The following is a 25,716-nucleotide window of genomic DNA, read 5'->3' as shown; positions in this document are numbered from 1 at the left end:
CCCAAAGTTCAAACACAGCCACACCCACCAATGGACCAATAAAAAGGGCCCATAGACACATACCATGAGCCTTTGCAACAGACTCACTGCTGCCAGACCCCACAGACAACCTACAGCACCATACTTGAACCTTTACTACACCTTACACTTGCACACCTTCACACACCCACCTTCACAAACACCCCCTCATCACATTCACACACACACCTGCACAACCACACCCACACACCCACAACCATCCACACCCACACCCCCCACAACCATCCACACCCACACCCCTCACCATGCCCACTAACAAGAATCCAAAGTTCACTAGCCGAGAGTTGGAGGTCCTTGTCGATGAAATCCTCAGAGTCGAGCCACACCTCTTTGGAACATTGGTCAGACAGACCTGCATGTCCGAAAAAACAGCCATGTGGCAGAGGATTGTCGATGCTGTGAATGCTGTTGCGTCCACCAGAAGGAGCAGGCATGAATGCCAAGCCAGGTGGTACGATCTGCGGAGGAGGGTCCGAGCCAAAATGACCAACGACCACAACCAGGCCAACGTCACTGGAGGAGGGCCGCCCCGCAGACCCGTACAATACCATCCCTGGGAGGAGAGGGTGATGGCCATACTGCCGGTGGTGTCAGTGGACGGATTAGAAGGACTCCGAGACCCGGGTGAGTACACAAACAACTCACCTCACATGGGGGGAACGTCATCCACAACCAAACTCACAATCAGGAACGCAACCACCCCAAGCTATCGCATGACTCAACCACACTCAATGAACACGCACATGCCACTGGCGCCACCATGCCCCATGCACCCAGCTGGACAATGCAAAGTCACAGGCCACAGAAAACACCAACACAAGACACGGTAAGCCGGATGGTGGGAGTGTGGGCCCCAAAAATCACATAGTGCAACTCAGAAGCAGACAACAATGCCCTCTGCCCATATGGCCTAGGTCACAGCCAGACAAACAGTGTGTCCCCACACAGGAAAGACTTGCCAGCAAATGGCGGACGCCTTGCATTAAGACATGGGGGTGACGGCAGGTTTTTGCACATGACAGCAGCTAATGAACAGCCAACACTGTGAAAGAGTGGCAGCACACACCACCACAGCAGCAGCGCAGACACAGACACTACACCCAATGAGTGCCTGGAGATCAGAAACAAACTCACATCAACAAGCCAAGGGCCATTCAAAGAACTGCAAAAAGTGTGTGCCTAGGAAGCTGGGCTGAGGTGACAGAGGGTGACACACAGAGGGAGGTAGAGGGGGACAGAGAGGGAGTGAGAAAGGGACACACAGGGAGACCAATTCAGCCTTGGGGGGTGTGGGAATGTCTGCTCATCAGCAGGTGGACTGCGTGCATGTAGACAAGGGTGGCCAGTGCCTGAATACCCCTCTCTTCTCCATGGCAAAACACTGGGCCATGTCTCAACCTGTGCACAAGCACAACGCCAGCTACCTGCATTATATATGTGTGTAGAACAACTCCATGTGCCCACGTACAGTGCAACACGGAAGGGGTCAATGCATGGCTCGCCACACCTGCCCACTCCACTGCTGACTGCAGTCACAATTGACGCAGCAAGTAAGACTGTGCCACACATAGGTAAAGTCGCAAAAGCTGTGGCCAAGGGACATACCCATGCACAAGTGCACTGTGAGTGGAATGCAAGACATATCCAAATTCCCAGAGGAAATGTGCCAACTTAGAAACGAATGAAACATGGATGTTGCATGGAAATTAACATTGTCTCTCTCACACACAGGTCAACGTCGTGGATCACCCCCCAACACTGGGGGGGAAGACTCACAGGACCCGGCTCGGCGGGATGACGGACCCACCGGCAGCGACAACTCTCACTACTCTGTGGACGACCCCGACCAACCTGGCCCCTCTGGTGTCCAACCACCTGCAGCACCTGCGTCAGGTACAACTGGGCCAACCACCACCCCTACTCCTGCCACATCCCAGGAGACACCCAGGATCCCTGCCCCACCACCACAATGCAGCCAGGCTGGCCAGGAGGGACACGGTGTACCGGGCACCCAGGAGGAGGCAGGCGACAACGCCAATGCCACCCCTCAGGGGTCCCGGAGACCCGATGTGCCCACAAGGGCAGGCCAGGTGCAAGTGGGCAGGGGTGGTGGGAGTGGAGGACGGCGGAGGCGCGAGCCTGACCAGTTGGCTGCGGAACCGGTATATTCCCATGTCAGAAACATCCTGGACACATACCGGCAGGACACCACGGGCATGGCCCAGGTTGTGTTCATCCTCGAGGAGATCAAGACCCAGCAGGCCGAGCAACATGCGGAGCAACATGCCTGTCTACTGCGACACCAAGGGCGGATGGAGGACAGACAGGCTGAGCTCGTGACGGTGTTCACGGGACTTCACCGTACACTCCGTCGGATAGCCGACAACATGGGCAACCCTCCCTGTGCCACCAGGCGTAGAACATCACCACCCACAGGGAGGGATCAGGAGGAGGAGGAGACATCCGACGGAGCATCCCAAACATCGTCACGACCTGCTTCTGAGGGTCCCCGCAGAAGGGCGGGCCGTCCACAGAAAAGACCGTGAGGGTCAGCGCAACAGCACCATCTCCCAGGACACCTGGCCTGGCACCTGGCCCACTGGACCAACAGCAGCACAGCAGCAAAAGACATTCTCTGCCACATGGACTTGCTGGTCACTGTCTGACCAATGTTGACAAAGACTGTGGCATGGACTCTGAGGATTTCCAATGGCAAGGACACCAACTCCCCTAGTGAACTTTGGATTCCACACACCCGGAAAGCCCCTCATGGCATACCCCCCCACGTACCCCAACCAAAATAAAAAGTTACACGATAAAGAGATGATGCCTACATTTTGCATTATTACCTTACATTTGTCTTGTAAAGTCTAACCATGCCTGAGTTCTCATTTGACTTCAACCATCCACACCCTGGGGCCTGAGTCTGGCACAGGACACACATGGGTCACAATGTATTAGGCAAGACAGACATGGAGCACCATACACACCCGTGATGGGCCCAACCAGCTGAGGGGGTGGCCGCACAACCGTGCCGACAGACATATTGAGTACAGCGACAGCCATGCGCACAGGTCAGGGATCATGTGGAGTGTCCTGGGGGGCACCCAGGTATGTGTGGACAGGTGGCAGAACCATGTCCTGCAAGCTTGAGTCAGGTGGATGCAGAGAATGGTGGCCTGGCCAACGTTGGATGCATGGGGATGGCACATGTCACAATACCCACACAGTCATGGACATCATGCACAATACACAGTCTAATCCTACACAAACAGCTTGCATCTTGCTACTCGACACATAGACACATAGCCACTATCACGGAAAACCATGCCAGACATGCCGGATGCACCGTGGCAACACACCAGCATTGACTGAGAATAGGCACCTTGGAGGCATAGGGACACCTTTATTATTCATGTATTCGGGAATGCAGAGGCAACTCGGAGTACACATAAACAGGTCATGTGGAGTAACATGTGGGTCCAACACTGGAACCCCCCTTCTGCAGCACAAATGCGTGATAGCCATGGAACTGGCACACAAGTGTCGGCTAACAGCTAAACACCCTGCTGCTCACGGAGAGGCTGCCATACACCATTGATCCTCTGATGTGGAAGTCCCACACCATGTCAAGCCAATGCAAACCGTATGTGTCCGAGGGCAGTGTTACACACATTGATGCCATCATCACAATCCACTATCCCATCACAGATGACTGTCAACAAGTCTGACCATCTATTCAGGTATACCCAGCTACATGTCATGTGTCCCATGGTGATGCGACATGTCTGCAGAGGAACCAAACATCGACAGGGGCAGTGTGCACACATCGTAAACAACTGCCACACCCAATACACCCCTGATGCATCCCTTACCCTAAGGAGACTTCCAAACTTGTCCGTGCGTGTAACGCTGACTCAGCACACGATGACGTGTCCATGAGGAATAGCAGTGCCACAACAATGCAACCGGCATGCGCAAGTACCTGGGGATGAGAGACACACAAGAAGTCAGCCACAAAAAGCACAGCCACTTGCATGTGCATGTACTCGACACATGTAAGGATGACAACATGCTAGGTCACAATTATGACTGGGGAAATACACTCATCACTGGCACCATCACTCCAGTGACACATCCACACACACCTCTGACTCACGTGGCATACATGCAGATGGACACACACATCGCAACACATGCCACACGGGGACCAATGCGTGCACACACAGACACTGGTACTCACCACTAAGCAAAGAAGTCGCGTATGAGCCGACTCCGGATGTCCTCTTGCGGAACCACATCCTCCACATCACTAGCCCCATTGCCAAGCCCTTCGTCCTCCACGGGTGGATGGTCCTGATCATCTTGATCCAGGATGAGTGGCACAGCTTTCTCAACTGCCATGTTGTGCAGCATGCAGCAGACCATGAAGATTTTGCAGACCTTCGCCAGGGCATATGGGAGGGCGACGCCGGTCTTGTGGAGGCATCTGAATCGGCTCTTCAGGAGGCCAAATATCCTCTCTATCACTCGCCTTGTCCGGCCATGAGCGGTGTTGTAGTGGAGCTGGGCCGGCGTGATGGGGTTGCGGAGAGGTGTGATCAGCCATGGCATGTTGGGATAGCCAGCGTCCCCTACATGGAAACCACATGGACATAAGTAGGACAGGAGAAGCCGTCGTGCTGGAAGTCTACGCAAAATACAGGACAGACAGAGTGTACCCACCAGCAACACATGCTTGTTCGTTGCGCAGCTGCGTCATCATTTCAGGCACCCTGCTACGCCTCATGATGTAGGCATCGTGTGCTGATCCTGGAAAACGAGCACAGACATGTGAAATCACCATGTTGGACAGACACACCACAATGGCATTGATGGAGTGGTAGTGCTTGCGATTCCTGTACGCTACCTCCTGTGCCTGTGGTGGTACCAAAGCCACATGTGTCCCATCTATGGACCCAATGACATGGGGCATTCCTCCCAGGGCATAGAATCCACGCTTGACCCCAGTCAACAGTTCAGGAGTTGGGAAATGGATGAACTCATCCAGGTGAAGCAACATGGCCTCTAAGAAATCATGCAGCACACGGCTGAACATGCTCTGGGACATGCCACCAACATGAGCTATGGTATATTGAAAGGTACCCGTGGCAAGAAAATATAGGGCTGCCATTACCTTCAGCTTGGGTGTCAGTGCCGTAGGATACCTGTGCAGCGGTTGCAGGTGTGGTGCCAGCCTTGCCGTCAACTCCTCAATCAACGGTTGGGGGAAGCGGTAGCACCGTATACAGTCATTCTCCCGCATGTCAGCCAAGTCCGGAATTGGTCGGGGAAGAGGCGGCGCTCTGCAGTAATTTGGAAGTGACAAGGAAGAGTGAGTGCACTACAACAACAATTTATTTGTACTGAGCACATGTTAATCTGTCAATACACATATGCTACATACGGAGTCAGGTATGTGCCACATGCCCTGGACACGTATGGCTGCCAGGTGACACTCCTACCAAGACCCAACTACACACGGAGATTGTGAACCTCCACATGCCATGGCATGGGATTAGCTGTGTCCCAGTGTAAGTGAACAGCCAGACGCAACACAGGAGTGACATACATCAACACATCAGCAGAAGTAGGATTTCGATTTCAGAGACAGGTAGCGGAACACTAGAGCCACAGGTCACATGACATTACACTAGGACAGCCCACACACCTTGCCAATAAGGTGAACATGTAATGACTCACCACACATTCATTGAGAGGATGCAGACATGTCCTTGTTATGCTACTCCGTGTCCCATGCATACATACGCACCTCACATCCGATACCACATGTAGCCTGGTGTGCGTAACAGTGTGCCATGTCCATCTACACACAGACACATGTTGGTTGCTGCAACAGCTGATGCTTTTGAGGGAGCACCAACATCAAGCTAATGGGAACACCCCACACATACATGACATAGACACATCGTGCACCGTGGGTAGTCACATGTCTGGTGTGGTAACCCCTGTAGCGGGCATCAGGGGACACTTGCGTGTGTTGTTGACTGTGCCATGCCAGTGACGCTCATCCCAAGTGTGCAGTACGACATGCACACATGTCAAAGGAGTTAAGGGCATGCCTGGCACACATTGCACCGTCACACATAACATCTGTACACATCTCATCATACATCTGTTGCCTTCTCGACTCAGGAGTAATGTGCCACATCACAGCCTTTCACACCTGTGCCCCACACATGTAGTACTGCCCAGACAATGCCTTGATGTCCATCCATGGACAAGTATGTCAGCTCTATTCCTTCCTGTGTGCTGCCTGTCACCACTGTAATGTGTGAAAGGCACCGTACATTCGCTCAGAGGGCCTGTGTACGTTCCCTATCACTATGGGAGTGCTGCCGTATGCGTACCCATAGTGATAGTGAGCGTACGCACGCGTGTACGGTCCGTATCACTATGGGTACGCATACGCGAGCACACCCATAGTGATAGTGAGTGTACAGGCGTGTGTACGGTCCGTATCACTATGGGTACGCATACGCGAGAACACCCATAGTGATAGTGAGCGTACAGGCGTGTGTACGGTCCGTATCACTATGGGTACGCATACGCGAGCACACCCATAGTGATACGGACCGTACACACGCCTGTACGCTCACTATCACTATGGGTGTTCTCGTGTATGCGTACCCATAGTGATACGGACCGTACACACGCCTGTACGCTCACTATCACTATGGGTACTCATACGCGAGCACACCCATAGTGATACGGACCGTACACACACCTGTACGCTCACTATCACTATGGGTGTGCTCGCGTATGTGTACCCATAGTGATACGGACCGTACACACGCCTGTACGGGCCGTTGCTATGCATTTGGGGTGCCCTAGGGCCCCGGTACGCACCGTACCTGTGTGTGAAACTCCAAATTACATAGGGGACACATGAGGGACAAGTATAAAGGCCTACATTCATGCTGGTTGTCATGGAGACCAAGTTTAAAGTTTGAATTTTTTCCGGAAGGTGCACAGCAGAAGTCAGTTTGAATGAATCTACTTTGTTGCAATGTGGTTCATGCTCAAGAAAAAAGACAATAAAAACCCACTGACTGTGCTAGGTTTGAAGGGATTGGAGGAAACATAGGATGCAAATGTGAGTGACCAATCACTCTGTACTCCTGTGCATGAAACAGGCCAGCAAGGCAGATATAAGGCAGCCAGGTCCAATGAGGGAGCACTTGCCTGCACATCTTTGGATTCTACGACCCAGCTGCTGCTCCTGATTCCCTGGAACCATGTCAAGATCTGTGGAGAGGGCACAGCCTTTCACCCTGGAGGAGAACCTGGCATTGCTGGATGTGATCCTCCCACAGTACCCCCTGCTGTATGGGCGACCAGGGTATCAGGTGAGTGCAGAGTCTAATAGCACAGACTGTGTCCCTTTTTTGTGACTGTGACTTCTGGCATTGTGTCCAGGTGTGACACACATGCTATGTACTGTAGGGGGGGTCCCAGGGGGGGGAATGCCGGATGTCTCCCAGCCAGAGCATGCTGTGGTGCATGTCTGTTGTCCTCACTTGCGTTGTGTTTACTGTGACAATCACTGCATGGTGCATGCCACATTCTGCCTGTCTTGTCCTCCTGGGAATGTAGCCTCTACAGTCCTCATTTGATTATGTGGTCAGCCCAGTGTGACAGGTGACTGTACCCACAGATGTGTGTTAGTTCTGTGTACCTGTGCTGAGAGTGTCCACATGATGTGTTCGTACCCTGGACATGGGTGTGTGTGTAAGTCCCCTGTCATGTGGGTGGGTGCATATGTGGAGGGTAGCACCCGGGCTGCATGAGGGATGGATATACCCTGGTCATCTGATGTGAGCAGGGAGCAGTGCTGTGTGTCTGACGTGCAGAGCCAGCCCCACACCTGTGAGCCCCCCCGTCTAGTGGCACATGTGCAGAGTGAGGTTTGTCGCTGCATTTGGTAATGGCAGGTGAATGTCCTGTGCCTGTGTGTGTCTGTGTACTCTGCTGAGGTAGCGTCAGTGGCCTGTGGCATGTGACTGCTTAGAGGTGCTGCACATAATCCTGGTGTAGCTTGTGATGCACAGTGTGAGCCTGGATCATTGATTGTGTCGTTGCCCTCATTCCACCTGTGTACTTTCAATGGCACGTACTGCTTTTGCCCTTCCCCAGAGGATCATGACCCTATGACAAAGGTGCAATGCGTTGGATGCATACTATGCCTTGTTGTAAACAGCAAATTTGTTCTAATATGTGTCTCTGTGACATATGCCAGGTGTATTGATGTAGTGTCACTTGTTCATCCTCATAGGTAGGCGCCTCTGCCAAGAAGCAGATCTGGATGAACGCCGTCAGTGCCGTGAGGAGGACGGAGGGTCGCAAGCGGCGCCTGGCCCAGGTGAGAAAACGCTGGCAGGATATCCGGTGCTGGATGCGGAGGATCGCACGGGTCCTGCTGGGGGACTCACCTGAGACCCATAAGAACCGCGGGCGCCGCCGTCTGACCCACATCCACAAGCGTGTGCTGGCGGTGGTCTTTCCAGACTTGGACAGGCGCTTACAGGAGAAGCAGCAGCAGGAAGGGGGTAGGTACATGTGTGTTTGTTGTGTGTCACCAGCATTTGTAAGTGCACAGTTGCATGGATACACTGCCAGGCTTTAAAGGTGCTGTGCAGATCCTGTTACCCACAGTATAGCGGTGCTCTCCTGCCTCCCTTCCCCTCCTTGCAATGTGTTCCCTGGTCTGTGTGTAGTTACTCCTTCACAAGGTTATCTAGGCTGGCACTTTATCCACGTGAACAATGCCTGTAGCATCATGTGTGGGGGTGGTGTGTAACAGGTTTTGGGACCTTGCCTGTGCCCTGTCCAGTTCAGTACTTGTGGGATCCATGTCAGTTGGCACTGATGATGAGTCCAGACATGGGAGTTAGTCTCTCAAGTGTCATGCCTTACAGCACGCATGTCCTATGTTGTGGCCTGTGACATGATGTGCATGAGTGTGCGATACGCATGGTGCAGGGATGGTGGCATGTGTTGCAGTCATTCCCATTCAGGACCATGGAGTTGTGTGGCCACTACTGTCCCCTGGGGCATATTTTCATAGTTGTCATGTGTGTCATCACAAAATGTGGACACTCTCAGTGTCCACAGCATAGGTTGTGCTCTGTGCCATTGTCCCCTGGCACCATGTATATTGACGTAAAATGTAGTACAAGTGTCCACTGTACAGCCTGACCTGATTTTCCTTGTTCATACTCACGGTGGCCAGTGCCTGTGTGTCTTGTTACAATCATCTGATGATGACCATTTGTACATGATTATTTGGACAGGCGCACCTTGGGTATTTGGTGTCCAATCTTGCATTTATGCAGCCCATGTGTATTTCACCCAGACTAAGAGATGTAAGTGCTTCCTGCGTCTCAACTAATTGTCTCATGTAGGGGGTGGTTGGTGCGGGCAAAGCCTACATGTCAAAACCTGATATCCCCTTGCTAGGTCTGGCCAGTGTGTGATGTTTGTCTGGACATACACTCAAGGTGCAGTGAGCCAGTCATGGTGGGCATGTTTTCAGTATTACCTATGCAGCATGTGCCTCAAGTTCATGGATATGGTCCCTGCTCATCCCTATTTTCGGCGACGCTGTGTGGTGCAGATGCAGTGCTGGATTGTCCCCAGGGCCTGGCTCCTCTGTCAAAATCCATTTCATGTCATTTGCTATTGTGTCATGCTCTCCATAGTTTTTCAATGGCATGGTGGGTCAACCAACTGTGTGTTGCATGCCCTACATATGTACCTTGTTTTGTAGATGTTACTCATCTTTCTTTTCAGGCTATGCACTGTAACCTGTGTAGATTGGACTCATGTGACATATGTATACAGGTGTATGATTAATTGCTGTCTCTTCACCTTGCCCACAGCATCGTCGGGGGATACGGAGGGAGACATCAGCACAGACGGAGCGGAGGGACCGAGCACCAGTGCCAGCGGTGACATCGTGCCTGGCACATCGAGTGGAATTGAGGCGGAGGAGAGTGAGGCCGAGGACCTGTCCACTGCCACCACAAAATATGAAGCTGACGGGTCCGAGGATGATCTCTCCGAGTGGGCGGAGGCTGCACCAGCAGCTGACAGCGGCACAACATCTATCCCCGCCCCCTCCATTGCCATCAGCCGCCTCCCACTTGCTCGTGTCCCTTCCCAGCGTGCCCAGTCACCGCATGTCTCCTTCCTGCCAGGCACCGCACCCCCTGCCCCTGTCTCCACTGCTGCCGCCAATGCCGAGTCTGTGGACATCCAGCGGCAGTTGCAGGTTGGTCAGGCTGCAATGCTTAATGTCCTCCATGGCCACAGCCAAGTGCTGAACAACATGGAGGCATACTTGGAGGGCATTTTCTCATCGCAGGCTGACCAACGCAACTTGCTGAGGTCCATTGACTCGACACTGACTGCAGCAGTGGGTCTCCTGCAGCGCTTCGTCCAACCCCCTACCCCTGACCCATCCACACTTCCCACTCCCATGCCTGTCCCACATACACCCAGACGTCAGCATGCACCCACCACAACAGACACAGGCACCACACCAGCAGGGAAGGTCAAACGCACACCTCCTGGCACGCACACACAGGGTGAAGTAGGCACACCCACTGGGTCGGGGGGCAAACGTAAGACATGCAGCCAGAGTGGGAGTCCGCATTCCACCAAATCCACTCCCTCCAAATCCCCTCCCCTCAGCTCTCCTGGCCACATATCCGGCAAAGACTCCTTCATGGCCGCTCTGTCCCTGAGCCCCACAGTGACACCACCCCGCAAACGGTCAAGGGAGTCCCCGGTCAGGGTGGTTGAGTCCCCCCCCTGTCCACACCCTCCCCCAGTGGCGCTGCGACCCATCCCTCTGACCCCCCCCCCCTCCTTGGGGCCTGTGGTTCCTTCGAGTGCAGGGGAGTCGCTGGAGGACCTTGCTAAGGTGTGCAGCGCCATCCTGGCCTCCGCCTTTGGCCCTGCCCCACCCTCTGTGGTGGAGTCCTCCATCCCTGCACCCACGACACCTACCCTTCGCCCTCATGTCCCTGCGGTGCCTGGTCCTTCCCCCCCACATGATGCCCTCCCCCCTCTGGAAGACGAAGGAGTCTGACTGTGCAGGCAAGCTAGGGGAAACGCGTCCCACTGTGTCCCCCACCTGGATTTGAACTTTGGATTGCCCTATGGGCATTGTACATTTTGAACTTTCAAGGGACAAACAGATTTTTGGATGCTGAATAAAGCAATTTATTTTTCCTTAGTACACTACTGTCTGTCTGGTATTGCTGTTGGTGGACCGGCCCCATTATTTTGGGTGGTGATTATGTGTTGGGTGTGTGGGAATTGTAGTCTTGTGCTGGTCATAGGGTGGATCCTGGTATCTGTGTGCCATCAGAAGCTGTTGGCTACATAACTTTGTTCATGTAAGCAGTTACTGCATGGTGACATCGTCCCAAGGTGTGTTCCTTCCTCTGTGTAACCTGACATCTTCCCTGCAGGGTCTTTCCAATATGTGGTGCTGAGCTGTGTCTACATTGGCTGGGTGTGTGACGGACTCGTTAGACTTGGGCCATGCATGCTGAGCGATGTCTCCACATGCATCATTCGTGGTGTCCTTGGTGGTCACTGTACTTGTGTATGTAGACTGTTGTAATGACTTCATGTGGACATGTTTTCTTTTCGGCTCTATGCATGTGTATACTCCCAGCCTCGCACACATGTGGTACATGTACTGCAGGATCTTTGTGCACCTGACTGACATTTGTGGGCATTGGATCTGTGGGTACTCTACCCTTTTCTTTGCAGGGGCACTGCTGTGAGTGTTAGGCACCCACCCCTCCTGTGTCTGGGCACTGCTGGGAGGACTCTGCACACACCCCTCCTGTGTCTGGGCACTGCTGGGAGTGTTAGGCACCCACCCCTCCTGTGTCTGGGCACTGCTGGGAGGACTCTGCACACACCCCTCCTGTGTCTGGGCACTGCTGGGAGTGTTAGGCACCCACCCCTCCTGTGTCTGGGCACTGCTGGGAGGACTCTGCACACACCCCTCTTATGACTGGGCACTGCTGGGAGGACTCTGCACCGAACCCTCCTATTTCAGGATATGTACGCTTAGGACATACACGGGTGTGGGTTCGCTCCATGCATACGCGGGTGAGGGTACGGGTCGTACATACACGGTTGGGGTGGAGGTATGCTCCATGCATACGCAGGTGAGGGAACGGGTCGTACATACACGGTTGGGGTGGGGGTTCGCTCCATGCATACGGGGTGGGGGTACGGTCCGTACGCACGCTGTTGGCATGGGGGGTACGCTCCATACGTACGCGGGTGAGGGTACGGGTCGTGCATACACGGTTGGGGTGGAGGTACGCTCCATGCATACGCGGGTGAGGGTATGGGTCGTACATACACGGTTGGGGTGGGGGTTTGCTCCATGCATACGGGGTGGGGGTACGGTCCGTACGTACACTGTTGGCATGGGGGGTACGCTCCATACATACACGGGTGAGGGTACGGGTCGTACATACACGGTTGGGGTGGGGGTACGCTCCATACATACGCGGGTGAGGGTACGAGTCATACTTACACTGTTGGGATGGGGGGTACGCTCCATGCATACGGGGGTGGGGGTACGGTCCGTACATATCCGTACCCACGCTGTGGAATGCTTGTGCGGGCCGTACCCAGGCCTTTGCCACGTGGGTACAGCCGTCCCGCCATTGTTGGGGTGACGTAGGTGTGGGCGTGGTACAACTTGTACCCACGCTCTTAAGGCGTGGGTACGGGACGTACCTGTATTGTTGTGTTGCCGGTTCGCGTCGTCAACCACTTCCGTTGTGGCGGACGCTGGCTTTGCTGGACACTCCCCCCCTCGTAGTGACCAGGGCCTGGGGGTCAGGTATGTCCAGGGCATGTGTGCTGTGTGACTTTGGTTGGGTTTTGTGGCCTGCCCCTGCTCCTGCCCCCCCCCCCTTTCCCCCCTCCCTTTGTTGTTCTGACCTTCTGCGGCGTCTGCGTCGTAACCTGTAGAGGAGGTCGACTGCTATGAGGGCCGGGATGACACGTAGGTTCGGGTCCATGTCTGTCCGTCGCGTGCAGGTACTCCTTGTTCGCGTCGTCCTGATTTCCCGGCAGTTTTTGGCTGCCGGAAAATATTCTTTGTGCGGGATGACGTCGGTGCGAATCGAACTTCCTGGTTCGTGAATGGCAGGCTGCGTGCGTCCCGACGTCACGTCGCCGCTTTCCCGGATCACATTTGTATGTTTATTTTCGTCGGTCGGGGTTTTGTACGATTCGTACGGAAATAGTATTTCCGTGCGAATCGTACTTCCATGTTTGTATATTGTTACGACCGGGTACGCGTCGGACGGAGAATATGCTCCGTCCGTCGGTTCGTACCCGGTTTTCACAGGATCGTAATCGGCACCAGAATGTGAAATTAACGATAGGGTAACTGTTCCTATGGGGATATCTTACAGGGTGGAAATATGGTACAGGTGAGGGGATCTTCCTATTTAGGAAGTAGTGTCCTCACAAACGAGTAACGGTGTCATGCTGCATCATTGGGCTTTTGCTCATTGTGGGGTAGGGTGAGCAGTCTAAATATCGAAACTTTAATTTCGACCTACAATAATATCGAGTTTAGAATATCGAAGGAACAGAATATCGATGTCAAGAATATCTATGGACAGAATATCGACCCTAAGGTAAGTAATATCGATTTCATTTATATCGATGTTAGTAAAATCGAAATTAGTAATATCAATATGAAATATATCAATGTTACTAATATCCATGTCACTAATATCTATATTTATAATATTACTATGTGTTTTATTATGTATGCAATATGTATGTGTTAATTATTTTTTGTTAAGTGTTCTACTGGTTTAAAAATATATGTATACAATTTTTATATGTTAATAATGGTTTTTTTAAGTTAATTTTGTGTTTTAGTACTGTAGCGGGTTGTGGGTTTATAGGGGAATAGGGTGGGAAGTAATTTAATTATATGAATTTAATTATAAATATTTGGGAATTATAAATTAATTTTAAATAATTTTAGCGTTTAAATTCTGTAGCGGGGAACAGGGTGGGAAGTAATTTAATTATATGAAATTCATTATAAATTATTAGGAATTATAAAATAATTTAAAATAATTTTTGCGTTTAAATTCTGTAGCGGGTTGTGGGTTTATAGGGGAATAGGGTGGGAAGTAATTTAATTGTAATTAAGTAATATTTTTATTTATTTATTGGTATTGATAATTATATTATTGTTAATTAAGTATTAATTGGTAATTAATTATTATTAATTGGTAATTAGTTTTTATTAATTGATTAATTGATAATTATGTTAACTGTATTATTTTATTATTTGAGTGTTTTGTGTGTTTATAGGGGAATAGTGTTGGAAGTAATTATTAAATTTGTTGTTGGGTATTGATAATTAATTAATTGGAGATTAATTATTAATTGGTAAATATTTTAAATTATAATAATTTAGTTATGAAAAATAATTTATTGTTGATTAATAATCAATTGGTAATTAAATATGTTTAAATATTATTTATTGATATTTCTAATTAATATACTAATAAGTAATTAATAATTGGTAAATAATGTATAATAATTAATAATTTGTGTATACAAAATATGTAATTGTTTAATATTTTTTAATTGGTAATTAGTGTTTGATAATTATTTTTTGGTCTAAAAAATGTAATTGTTCAATATTTTTTAATTGGTAATTAATATTCATTAATTATTATTTATTGGTATTTATTAATAATTTATTGCAAATTATTTATTTATTGGTAGTTATGTTTTTAATAAATATCTATTGGTATTTGTAAGTAATTTTGAGTTATTTAATAATTAAATTATTAATTATTTTAAAGAATTATTTTATTTATAAGTATGATATTTTTAACTTCTAAGCTATCCAACACTTGCCCTACTGTTGCACTCTCTGGAGTTAGAATAGTAATTTTTACCCCTACGCAATCCAACACTTTCCCTGCTGTTGCACTCTCTGGAGTTGGAATAGTCATTTTTACCCCTACGCTATCCAACACTTCCCCTACTGTTGCACTCTCTGGAGTTGGAATAGTAATTTTTACCCCTACGCTATCCAACACTTTCCCTGCTGTTGCACTCTCTGGAGTTGGAATAGTAATTTTTACCCCTACGCTATCCAACACTTTCCCCACTGTTGCTCTCTCTGGATTTGGAATAGTAATTTTTACCCATACGCAATCCAACACTTTCCCTGCTGTTGCACTCTCTGGAGTTGGAATAGTAATTTTTACCCCTACGCTATCCAACACTTTCCCTATTGTTGCACTATCTGGAGTTGGAATAGTAATTTTTACCCCTACGCTATCCAACACTTTCCCTACTGTTCCACTCTCTGGAGTGGGAATAGTAATTTTTACCCTTACGCTATCCAACATTTTCCTTACTGTTGTTTTTTTTGGAGCTGGAGTAGTAGTTTTATTATCTCTGCTATTTAATATTTTTTATTATTATTTTAGCTAATGTAGTATATAATTAATTTTAACAATATTAAAATTAAATGTAATAGTTTTAATTTGTTATACATAAATATTTAATTTTTATTTATGTTATTGTTTTATGTGTGTAATGTTTTTGCAATTGTTAACATTTTTAAATAATGTATAATTTATTAAAATAATTATTAAAACATTATTAAGTATATATATTATATATTATATGTCTATGTTTAATTAATTTTTTATTAAATTATATTTATTAATTATTAATTTTTAACATTGTGAAATATATTTAATTATGTTTATTTTATTTATAAGAATTATTATGTTTATTTTACATATTTTTTATAACAAAAAAAACCGATATTTTTAAAAACGATATTTTTTACATCTATATTTTATTTTCTATATTTTTGTACTTACCATGTTGTAGATAGGATGTCGATATTCTTGACATCGATATTAGTGTTGCGATATTTGTGTAGGCCGAATTTCTGACTTTCGAAATTTTGTCAGAGAACCGTGGGGTAGGCGCTGCAATACCACACAGCATCGCAAGAGGGCTCTTTGGCGGAGATCTTTTAATCAAATAGCCGTGATTGGGAGTGCGGGTATGTGGGATCGGTGTAGTGGTGAGTTAAAACTACCTAAGGAGTACCAAAAAATAATTTATTCCGGGATTCCCTTGGTAGTAATAAAAGCAGCGTGGTACTTTAGTGCCTAATAAAGAGGAAAAACAATTCAGCAACGGGTGCAGATAGTGTAGGTTATGTAGGTCGACATGTTTCAAGCCTCAGTGGTCCAGGACGGATCCTTAGCTTTTCATCAGGACCAAATGTATGATAAACGAATGTGCCTACCCTTAGTTGAGGTGGGAAGATGAGTGCTGATATCAAATGATTACCACATCATACTCACAAGTTGAAAAATTCCTAGTAGGGGTAAACAAATTGCAGATGTCCTATGTTCCAGCCTGAAAGAGAGGTTGTAGATATTCAAATGTTAAACAATCCCTGGGTTGCCCTAATGGAGTAAATACCGGTGTTTAGATATCATATAATGATAGAAACATGCTGGGAGCGCAATGCAAAGCTCCTGTCATGCATCGTGTCACACATACCAATGTATATAGATGAGTGACAACGGCAATCGAAAATCGCTCAAGTGTATTAGACGAACACAGACATACAACATATAGAGAAATATCCCTTTTGGCAAGGGTAGGGATTTCATTTTACTCTACAATCATAACAATCGTGCCCTATAGGGCATACCAGATGACCGTGTCAATGCTGCGGCGTAAAATCTGCAAGGGTGAGTGATTGAAAAATAGTCATAGAAAATGTAGTGGTGTTCAGGTGGACTGGAATGTGCCTCTCGGTTTGTATCTTACTTACATGCTCAGCGCGGTGTCAGGCATAATCACTTACCCCTACGTTTGCTAGCCTGGAGAGGTGGGAGTACTGTTCGCTGCTCATTTTAAAGCGTTCTGCAGGTGCCAGTGGGGGTAGTGTCTGTCCCTCCTCTCCGTGAATGTCAGCGTGTTGCTGAGGTCACGTGAGGGTGGGTACAGTGGGAAAAAAGGGGGGTATGCCAGGAACTGTGGCGGCCACCGTAGAGTAGTGGAAATACCATCGAGAGTAAAGCGTTCTAAAGGCATTAAGTGGCAGCTGAAGTTGTAACATGAGAAGAAGGTTCAGATGGCTCACCAGATAAATAGAGATCTATCTCATCCAGAGATCAGAGAATAATTAAGGAGCTATTGTGGCCATCTTTAAAAATGGATGTATCTTTGTCACTGCGGGATATGTGAAAAAAGGTGAGAAAGAGTGACGGGGCATGCAACTCCCACCTTGGGAGATCATTTAATGCGGTATATCTTACATTTGAACTGTAGATGAGGAAACAAAGGAATAGACATAACTAGAAGGTTCCTCCTAAAAGTTGTTTTTTTGTTGATTGATTTGCCATCAGTCTGGTCATCCTAAGAGCTCACACAACTGTAGGTAAAATAATGGGATTAGGGGGACAACTTGTATGAATGGAAGCATGTATTTCATTTATCGTAAAGGTTGTATGGTATCATGCCTTTTATCTATGAGGGAAACTAGATACCAGGCCATGCCGCAACTGGCGTCGGTTCAGTGCGGAGAACTAGCTATAAGTTCAGTAAGTGCTGATGAATAACAAAAGTGGATCAATAGTTACCTGGTGCATTTTTACCAGGGTATGTAATCATTGAGGCTGTGAACATGTCATGTGACGGAAATCCCACTGTTTCTTTCTAAAAAACAGAGATTCAGCGCTCCATCTGCTATTGGCTTCAATGATAGTCCACCTTATAGTATCTGTCATGTGGTTCAGTTCTAAAAACTGTGATGACTTCTTAGTGGTGGCCTTTTTGCAGTAGATGTTGCTTCGATGTTCTGTGATCCTATTTAGGTCAAGCCTACTGTAGTAGAGTATAGGAGAGAAGCCGTGCCCAGTCTCCTCCCATATTTTTCCTTTGACTTGTGTCATTGTCTTTCGTAAATGCTGATTTTGGATTAGTTAATAGGTTTGCTAGTCCCTCCTTAGTATGGCCTAATCTTCATTTGTACCCTCCCATGGGGACTGGACCCTTTACTTCAGTTGTTACACGGGACCTGTAATTTAGTCTGTAAGCACTATTTACTTAATTGAGTTTGTCTTACTGCAGGCCGGACTTGCGCTGCTTCAGCTGAAACTGCTTGTGTTTTTTTAAGGAGCGTGGCCGCCCCCGTAACATGGGCACTTGCTTTCAATCATTTTATCCCGGCATTATCTTGTGTCTGTTTCAACCCCCCAAGTAAAATGGATTTAGAAATGGAGAATTCCAGGTAGCACATAATCCTGTACTAATGGGCTGAAGCTGACAGCAGCACATCTGTGTTACATGTCATCTGCACTAAAGCCACCTGATGGGTTGTTTTCAAAAGCCTGTTTTATTAACAACACCACCACCAATATCACCACCACCAATACCACCACCACTACCAATACCACCACCACCGCCAATACCACCACCACCGCCAATACAACAACCACCACCAAGACCACCACCAATACCACCACCACCAGCAATACCACCACCAATCCCACCACTACCAATAAAACCAACACTGTGCTAATGGGCTGAAGCTGACAGCAGCACATCTGTGTTACATGTCATCTGCACTAAAGCCACCTGATGGGTTGTTTTCAAAAGTCTGTTTTATTAACAACACCACCACCAATACCACCACCACTAATACCGCCAATACCACTACCACCGTCAATACCACCGTCAATACCACCACCATCAATACCACCAACACTAATACCACGACCAATACCTCTACCACCACCTCAGCCAATACCACCATCACCAATACTACCACCACCAATACCACCAACGCCACCACCACTAATACCACCACCAATACCACCATCACCACCAATACCACCAGCACAAATACCAATACCACCACCACCAATACCACCATCACCAACAATACCACCACCAATACTAACACTATCAATACCACCACCACCAATACAACCAACACCACCAATATCACCACCACCCTCAATACCACCGCCAATACGATACAACCACCAATACCACTAAGACCACCACCACCACCAATACCACCACCAATACCACCACCACCAATACTACCACCAATACCACCACCAATATCACTGCCACCAATACCACCACCAATACCACCACCACTACCACCACCAATACCACCACCAATACCAACACCACCACCACCAATACCACCACCACCAATACCAACACCACCACAACCAATACCACCACCAATACCACCACCAATACCAGTACCACCACCACCAGTACCAATACCAATACAACTACCACAACCACCACCAATACCATCACTAATAGCACCAACACCACCAATACCACCACTAATACCACCCCCACCAATACCAGTACCACCACCAATACCAATACCACCACCAATGCCACCACCACCACCAATACCACCATCATCAATACCAATAATACCACCTATACTACCACCACCAAGAACACCACCACCAATACCAATGCCACCACCACCAATACCACCACCACCACTAATAGCACCACCACCAATACCATCAATGCCACCACCACCAATACCACTACCACCACCACCACCACCAATACCACCACCTCTACCACCACCTCCAATACCACAACCTCAGCATCTCTCACTCACTAGTAATGGCAGGGGCACTGTACGAGGCCGGAACTAAAGCCGAGACCGTCTCTCCCTTCCTCCATGCCTGCCATAAAGCACAGCCCACCCTGCACCAGGAGGTGAAGTCAGGACCCTACTACAGCTGGCGTGTTTTTTATTAGGCCAAAGATAGCAGTGACATTACGCAATGCCACACTGCACACTCAAATCACAGTAACGGCAGGAAATAGCCACCCCTCCCGCTCTTCCTCCTGAGCCGCAACAGTGTAATCACAGAGCAAAAGGTGTTGGAGCTCTTTGTTAGGTTTATAGCTCAGGTCATATGTAACTCTCACTTCACACTTTTTGTCTGTGTAATTTACAACACAAGCAGCAACATAAAATGGTATTTAAAATACCATTTTATGTTTCTGTTTCTCGCACTGCGAGAAAGCAAGGGGGCGACGCTCCTACGCCCATGTAAAGGAGCCGCCCCTGACAGGCACACTCTTTGAGCGTTTTATGAATCTGCAAAAAATGTCTAATTCGGCGCAAATCATGACACATGTTTCTGCCTAGCGCACCGTGAGTGCTGGGGCTGGGCGGTCCCACCCTGCAGAGCATCACTAGCTCTTACACGTTCACTGTTAGACAATGATCCGTTGCTCGCATTGGGAAAGGCCCTGTGACGATCACGACAAGTTAATCAGTAATATTCTCTCAGTGGCTGCTATAAACCGAGTCCAAACTCCCTCTCATGCAGGCTATAAGGAAGTGTTCGCCCTAAGCAGCTCAGCTGTGTTTGAGTTCCTGCTGTCAATGCGAGCATGGCGAACTGCAGTGGATTTCTGCTCCTTGTTTTGATGCTGTCCAGTGGTTTTCTAGCTGCAAAAGCCTCGGATCGTAAGTGTTTACATTGAATTCAGTGACTCATTTCTGACCTGCACAATTTCTCTATAATTGTACATTGAAATAAAAACGTTTTCATTGTTTTTCGCATATTATGAGAAGGTTTTACGATCGCCATGAATACAGTTTGTTTTGCAATAAATAGATTTTACTCAAGTATTTCTTAATGCCTTAGCCTTAGCCTTTCTTAATGGAAGTTGTGCCGTTTCATGGACACACATGAACTATTTTGTAATATTATGACTACATTTATGAGTGAAAAATACTATTTCAGAAAATGTGACATATTATGGCCTTGTAATGTATTTATTTGTAACTATGTAATAAGTTTTACAAGAAATGGAAAAAAATCAGAGGAGCAATTTACGATGCCAGTCAATCAAATGTATGTGGTAATTAGCGTTTAGTGATCATCATACATGTATTTGCTTCCTGTTATTTTGTTAATTCGGGCTAAGAATTCCAAATGTGAAATGTTTTTCGACCCCTTAATGCTTACCCTCTCTTCCTACACATACTTTCATTTAAGTCACAATATTTGTGCACTCCCAACAAGGATAAGGGGCCAGGCGGCAGACGTATGAAGCATTTTACCGCTCACAAATGGCCCATCGGCCCATTTGCAATCGGTAAAATGCTTTTTGGCATGTACCAGCCCTATTTTGACAGTCTATAACCTATTACCGACTTGCAAAATAGGCTTTGTGAGTCGCTATTAGGAAGGGGCGTGTTAAGGGTGTACGTTCCTAATAGCGAGTCGCACTGGTATGTAGGAATGTTTTGCGACCGGGAATGCAAATCATTTGCAGTTAACACCAACTTCAAGTTGGTGGTAACCCATTCGCACAAGGGAAGAGGTCCTAAGGGGACCCGTCCCCTTTGTGAATGTGGACGACAGCATTTTTCAAAAGCAGGAAGTGGTTCCCCCTCGGAACAAACCAATAATGTTTCTACAGAAAGTGACTTCTGTTACGGTTTAATCCTAAAGAAAAAAACATTCAGTATTTAGAATAAATTTGATTCAGCCGAACCAAAGTTTATTATTTGATCGATCCCAGATACTGAGTCACACAATAACTAGTCAGGTGAGTGGTGAAAAGATATTGCCCGAGGACCCCAAGTGCTAAGAACCAAAACCATCAAAGTAAAAGTGACAATGTGAACAAAAATACATGGTATATTGGTTATTACTTTTTAAAGACAGCCAAAATGCATTGCATATATTTTCAAACAAAGTGGGATCAATCCCAGTGTTAATTCACACAGGAATTAGGTCTGTCTTTATTGGTGTCTACGGTGTTTCGACCCTTTATCAGATACCAGGGTCTCATCAGGACAGATATGAACCTGGGGGGCTACGGAGATTAAGAAATTACTGATCTGGACTCAGATTATTCATAAATTGAGGTGTATAAAAGATGGTACATACTAGCACTACCCTTATTATCCCCACAGAGTACAGCGCGGCAAGATTGATATCAATGCCCCTCCAAATACCAGCATTGGCCGTCTAGTAGTCTAATTGATAATACTAGACCAACCCACCAACCATCAGTATGTACCATCTTTTATACACCTTACTTTATGAATAATCTAAGTCCAGGTCAATCATTTCCTAATCTCCTTAGCTCCCCAGGTTCATCTCTGTCCTGATGAGACCCTGATATCTGAAAAAGTGTTACGAGGTTATGCCCGCAACTCTCTGACGATCATCTGCACTGACGCGGAGAAGGCATTTGACTGCATTCCCTGACCTTATCTCTTCATGGTGATAACGCATTTTGGAGTTGGCCTTCGCTTTTACAACTGAGTAGCCCTCCTGTATTCTGTGCCATGGTGACGGTGAGGACACATGGGGTCTCTTCAGTGCTGTTCCCATTGGGGCTGGGAAACAGGCAAGGCTACCCATTAACCCCACTTTGGCTTCACAGATACAGGTAATAAACATGCCCCAGGAGAAGATCCAGCGGTGCATGGACAGATGTTACCTGGTGGAACTCCCTTGGAGGCACTATGTGTATGATGGAAGAGGCTAAATAAACCTCCTGATGCCAGCACTGCCGGTGTTCACTGCATAGGACAAAGAAAAGTCCCATGTGGGGTGGAAAGGGAAGGCTGACAAGACCACACCGTTCTGTAGGGAGGAAACACTATGTGAAGTCAGAGAACTACAGGGGTTTGCTCTGTGGGAAGCGAGGGGTATAGTCAGCCTGGGGGATGTGATGACTGATGGGGCACTCAAATCCTTTGCCTGTTTACAAGAAGAATAGTACCTCTCACACACACAACATTACAAATATACCCAGTTGAGATATGACCTGCATACTAAGCTGGTAGACTGGGCCTCCCTTCCTGACATGTTCCCGCTGGTTGGACCCCTGGGGAGGGGGGTGATATCCTCTACATAATGTCTACTCATCAAGAACAGCCATGATGGCTTTGGAGGCCTCTGGCGATGATGGGAACAAGACATATGAGGCATGGAGGACGTGGATTGGGAGGCAGCTTTAATGGTTAAAGGTGGCCATTAGGGCTCTCTTCCACCTAATACAGCCTGCATAGAGTTTACATAGCATGTGACAAGATCCCACTGCCCAATGTGTCTACATTGCAAAGTATATATCAAGTCATTTTACCACACAATATGGGAATGTTCGAAGATACAGAAATACTGTTCAACTATACGGAAAGAGATAGGAGACGTATTAGAAGAGGAGATTCCGTTTAACCCCGAATTCATGCTTTTGGGAGTGCAGGGGGTAATGACATGAACCGCAAGAAACCACTGTTCTGTTCGCTGGGTCTGAATGGTGTCAAAGAGAAACATAGGGCCATATGTAGGAAGCCTAATACCGGTCGGTAACGGCCGATTTTCGGTAAATATCCCGTTACCGACCGGTATTCAGTCTTTTGGTATGTAGGGGGCACATCTCAGGATTCGGTAATTTACCGAATCGGTAAAATTGCCGAATCGGTAATTTTACCGATTCGGTAAATACCGAATCCTGAAATGATATGTAGGGGGAGTGTGTGGTTGTTGTGGGGATTTGTTATTTACCACCAACTAAAAGTTGGTGGTAAATGACGAATGGCTGTGAAAAAGCATTGTTTTGCACTTAGAAGTGTGCAATGTGGCAGACATACATGCCCTTAGGGCATGTATGTCTGCCACATGTGCACACATGCAGGAATCAGGGGTGCAACAGGGTGTCACTGTGACACCCTGCCACCCTTGATTGTGCTCCCCCCATTACCGAATCGGTATTTACCGATTCGGTAATGGTAACTGGCTTCCCATTGATTCCTATGGGCCTCCTGGCCCTTAGGAATCAATGGGAAGCCAGTTACCATTACCGAATCGGTAAATACCGATTCTAAATTACCGACCCATTCCGAATCTGTAAATATTACCGATGGATTACCTACATAGCATTTACCACTTCATAAATACCGAATCAGTAAAATTCGGTATTTATGAAGTGGTAAATGTTAGGCCACCTACATATGGCCCTAAGTGTGGGTCTGGAGGGCTCATGGGGTCCCCACTAAGGAACATTGGATTGCAGGAATGGTCACTTGAATGGGGGCTGAAAGGGTGATATATGCCACAAGAGAATATCCCAGGAAATTTGAGCCAATATGGGGTCAATGGATAGAGTTCTGTGGTCTAAAATCAATAATAATAATTATTTCTTTATTCGATAGTAAATGTGACCATAAAAGATACAAACATACATTAAAATGATGTAGATATACCTCATAAGTTAAAACATTAAATTCAACTATTGCACAGCCAGTTTTTAAAAGAGTTAAAAATGGATCAAAAAAACTCATGGATTCATAAACAACACATATTCATAAATCTAAATGGTACCACATGGATGCCGACCAAACATAGTTTATTCAGGTCTAGAGAGCCTAGATCTGTAAGCGGCCCACATAAAACTTGTCATAGCACAGATGGTATAAGCATTTGGCAGGATCGGTAAATACAGAAGTGCCACTCTAGCATGCCTAAACTTCATACTCTTTAACAAGGGATGGAGAAATTGCCTTCTTGGCAAGGAAAAGAATTTGCACAATAGTACAAAGTGTAACGTATGCTGTGGAGATCTAGTATCACAACCACGTTGATTTGACTGGAAAAAACTTGCCGGGGAGGCTAAAAGAAAATAGAGACGATTAAAAATCTATAATGAGTATTGGTAAGAGAAAAAAGATAATGTTCCATACCCAAAACGGACTTTAACAGTGTATAAGTCCTCACAGAGGGTTTCCTAAGTTCAATGTCTTCGCGATGAGGAGAAGAGTATTTACGGTGTAGGTCTTTTACAATGTCTACATCTCCGGGACCTATAGTATTGTGTGCAAGAAAAATGTCTGGCCTCCCTCGAGCATAAAAAGATTCCTTTACATAACGTCACCAAGGGATTTTGTTATCATGCTCCAGGGTAAGGCAGTCTGAAAGGATCAGACGATTTAAGCCCTTATTTTCACTTGTCCATATCTTTATCCAGCACAATAAAAGTTTGATAGCCACTTGATCCACCAGAAAATCAACCCCTAACTCATCGTGCACTGCCAGGCCGGTGTGCCTTGTGGGACTCGTAGAATCTGCTGCAGAAAATTATTTTCAGCCACCTGTAGCCTGTGTGCGGGAACATAGCCCCATATTTCACTGCCATATAAAACCTTAGAAATACCTTTGGACTGATACAATTTCAAGATAACCTCAAGCGACCATGATCCCGATCTACTAGCAAAACTGAAAATAGCGCTCGTAGCTTTATTCAAACACCTTAATTTCTCCTCTAAAAGAGATCTCCACTGTAGTTGGTCATCAAATAGCTCTCCTAAGTAGGAGGAAACCGTGACCTTTGCTAGGGTGTGACTGCTGGCATTAAAATTTTTCAACTGAAAACCCCGGGGACTAGCAACTAGGACATAAGACTTAGTAAACTTAACAGCCAAGTCCAGCCTGTCCATAAAAGCAGCAAACCCATCAATTAAAACCT

The 25,716-nt window shown here is 47.2% G+C and overlaps 2 protein-coding genes across 2 annotated transcripts in view; one reads left to right on the top strand and one right to left on the bottom strand.

Annotated features, from left to right (window-relative positions):
• The window catches only part of LOC146829164 (uncharacterized), a 101,679-nt gene that overhangs the window by 36,664 nt on the left and 39,299 nt on the right, over nucleotides 1-25,716 (bottom strand). The gene's annotated exons all lie outside the window — the stretch shown is intronic.
• The window catches only part of LOC146829162 (uncharacterized), a 220,918-nt gene continuing 215,612 nt past the window's right edge, over nucleotides 20,411-25,716 (top strand). The window contains exon 1 of the mRNA XM_085607812.1: nucleotides 20,411-20,695. Within this exon, the coding sequence (XP_085463938.1) occupies nucleotides 20,620-20,695 (76 nt within the window). The 5' untranslated portion in view covers nucleotides 20,411-20,619. The remainder of the gene's footprint in view (nucleotides 20,696-25,716) is intronic.

This window comes from Triturus cristatus, chromosome 5_2 (genome assembly GCF_964204655.1).
Source record: "Triturus cristatus chromosome 5_2, aTriCri1.1, whole genome shotgun sequence".
In the NCBI taxonomy this organism is placed as follows: Eukaryota; Metazoa; Chordata; class Amphibia; order Caudata; family Salamandridae; genus Triturus; species Triturus cristatus.
This window is presented reverse-complemented; position numbering and strand designations above follow the sequence as displayed.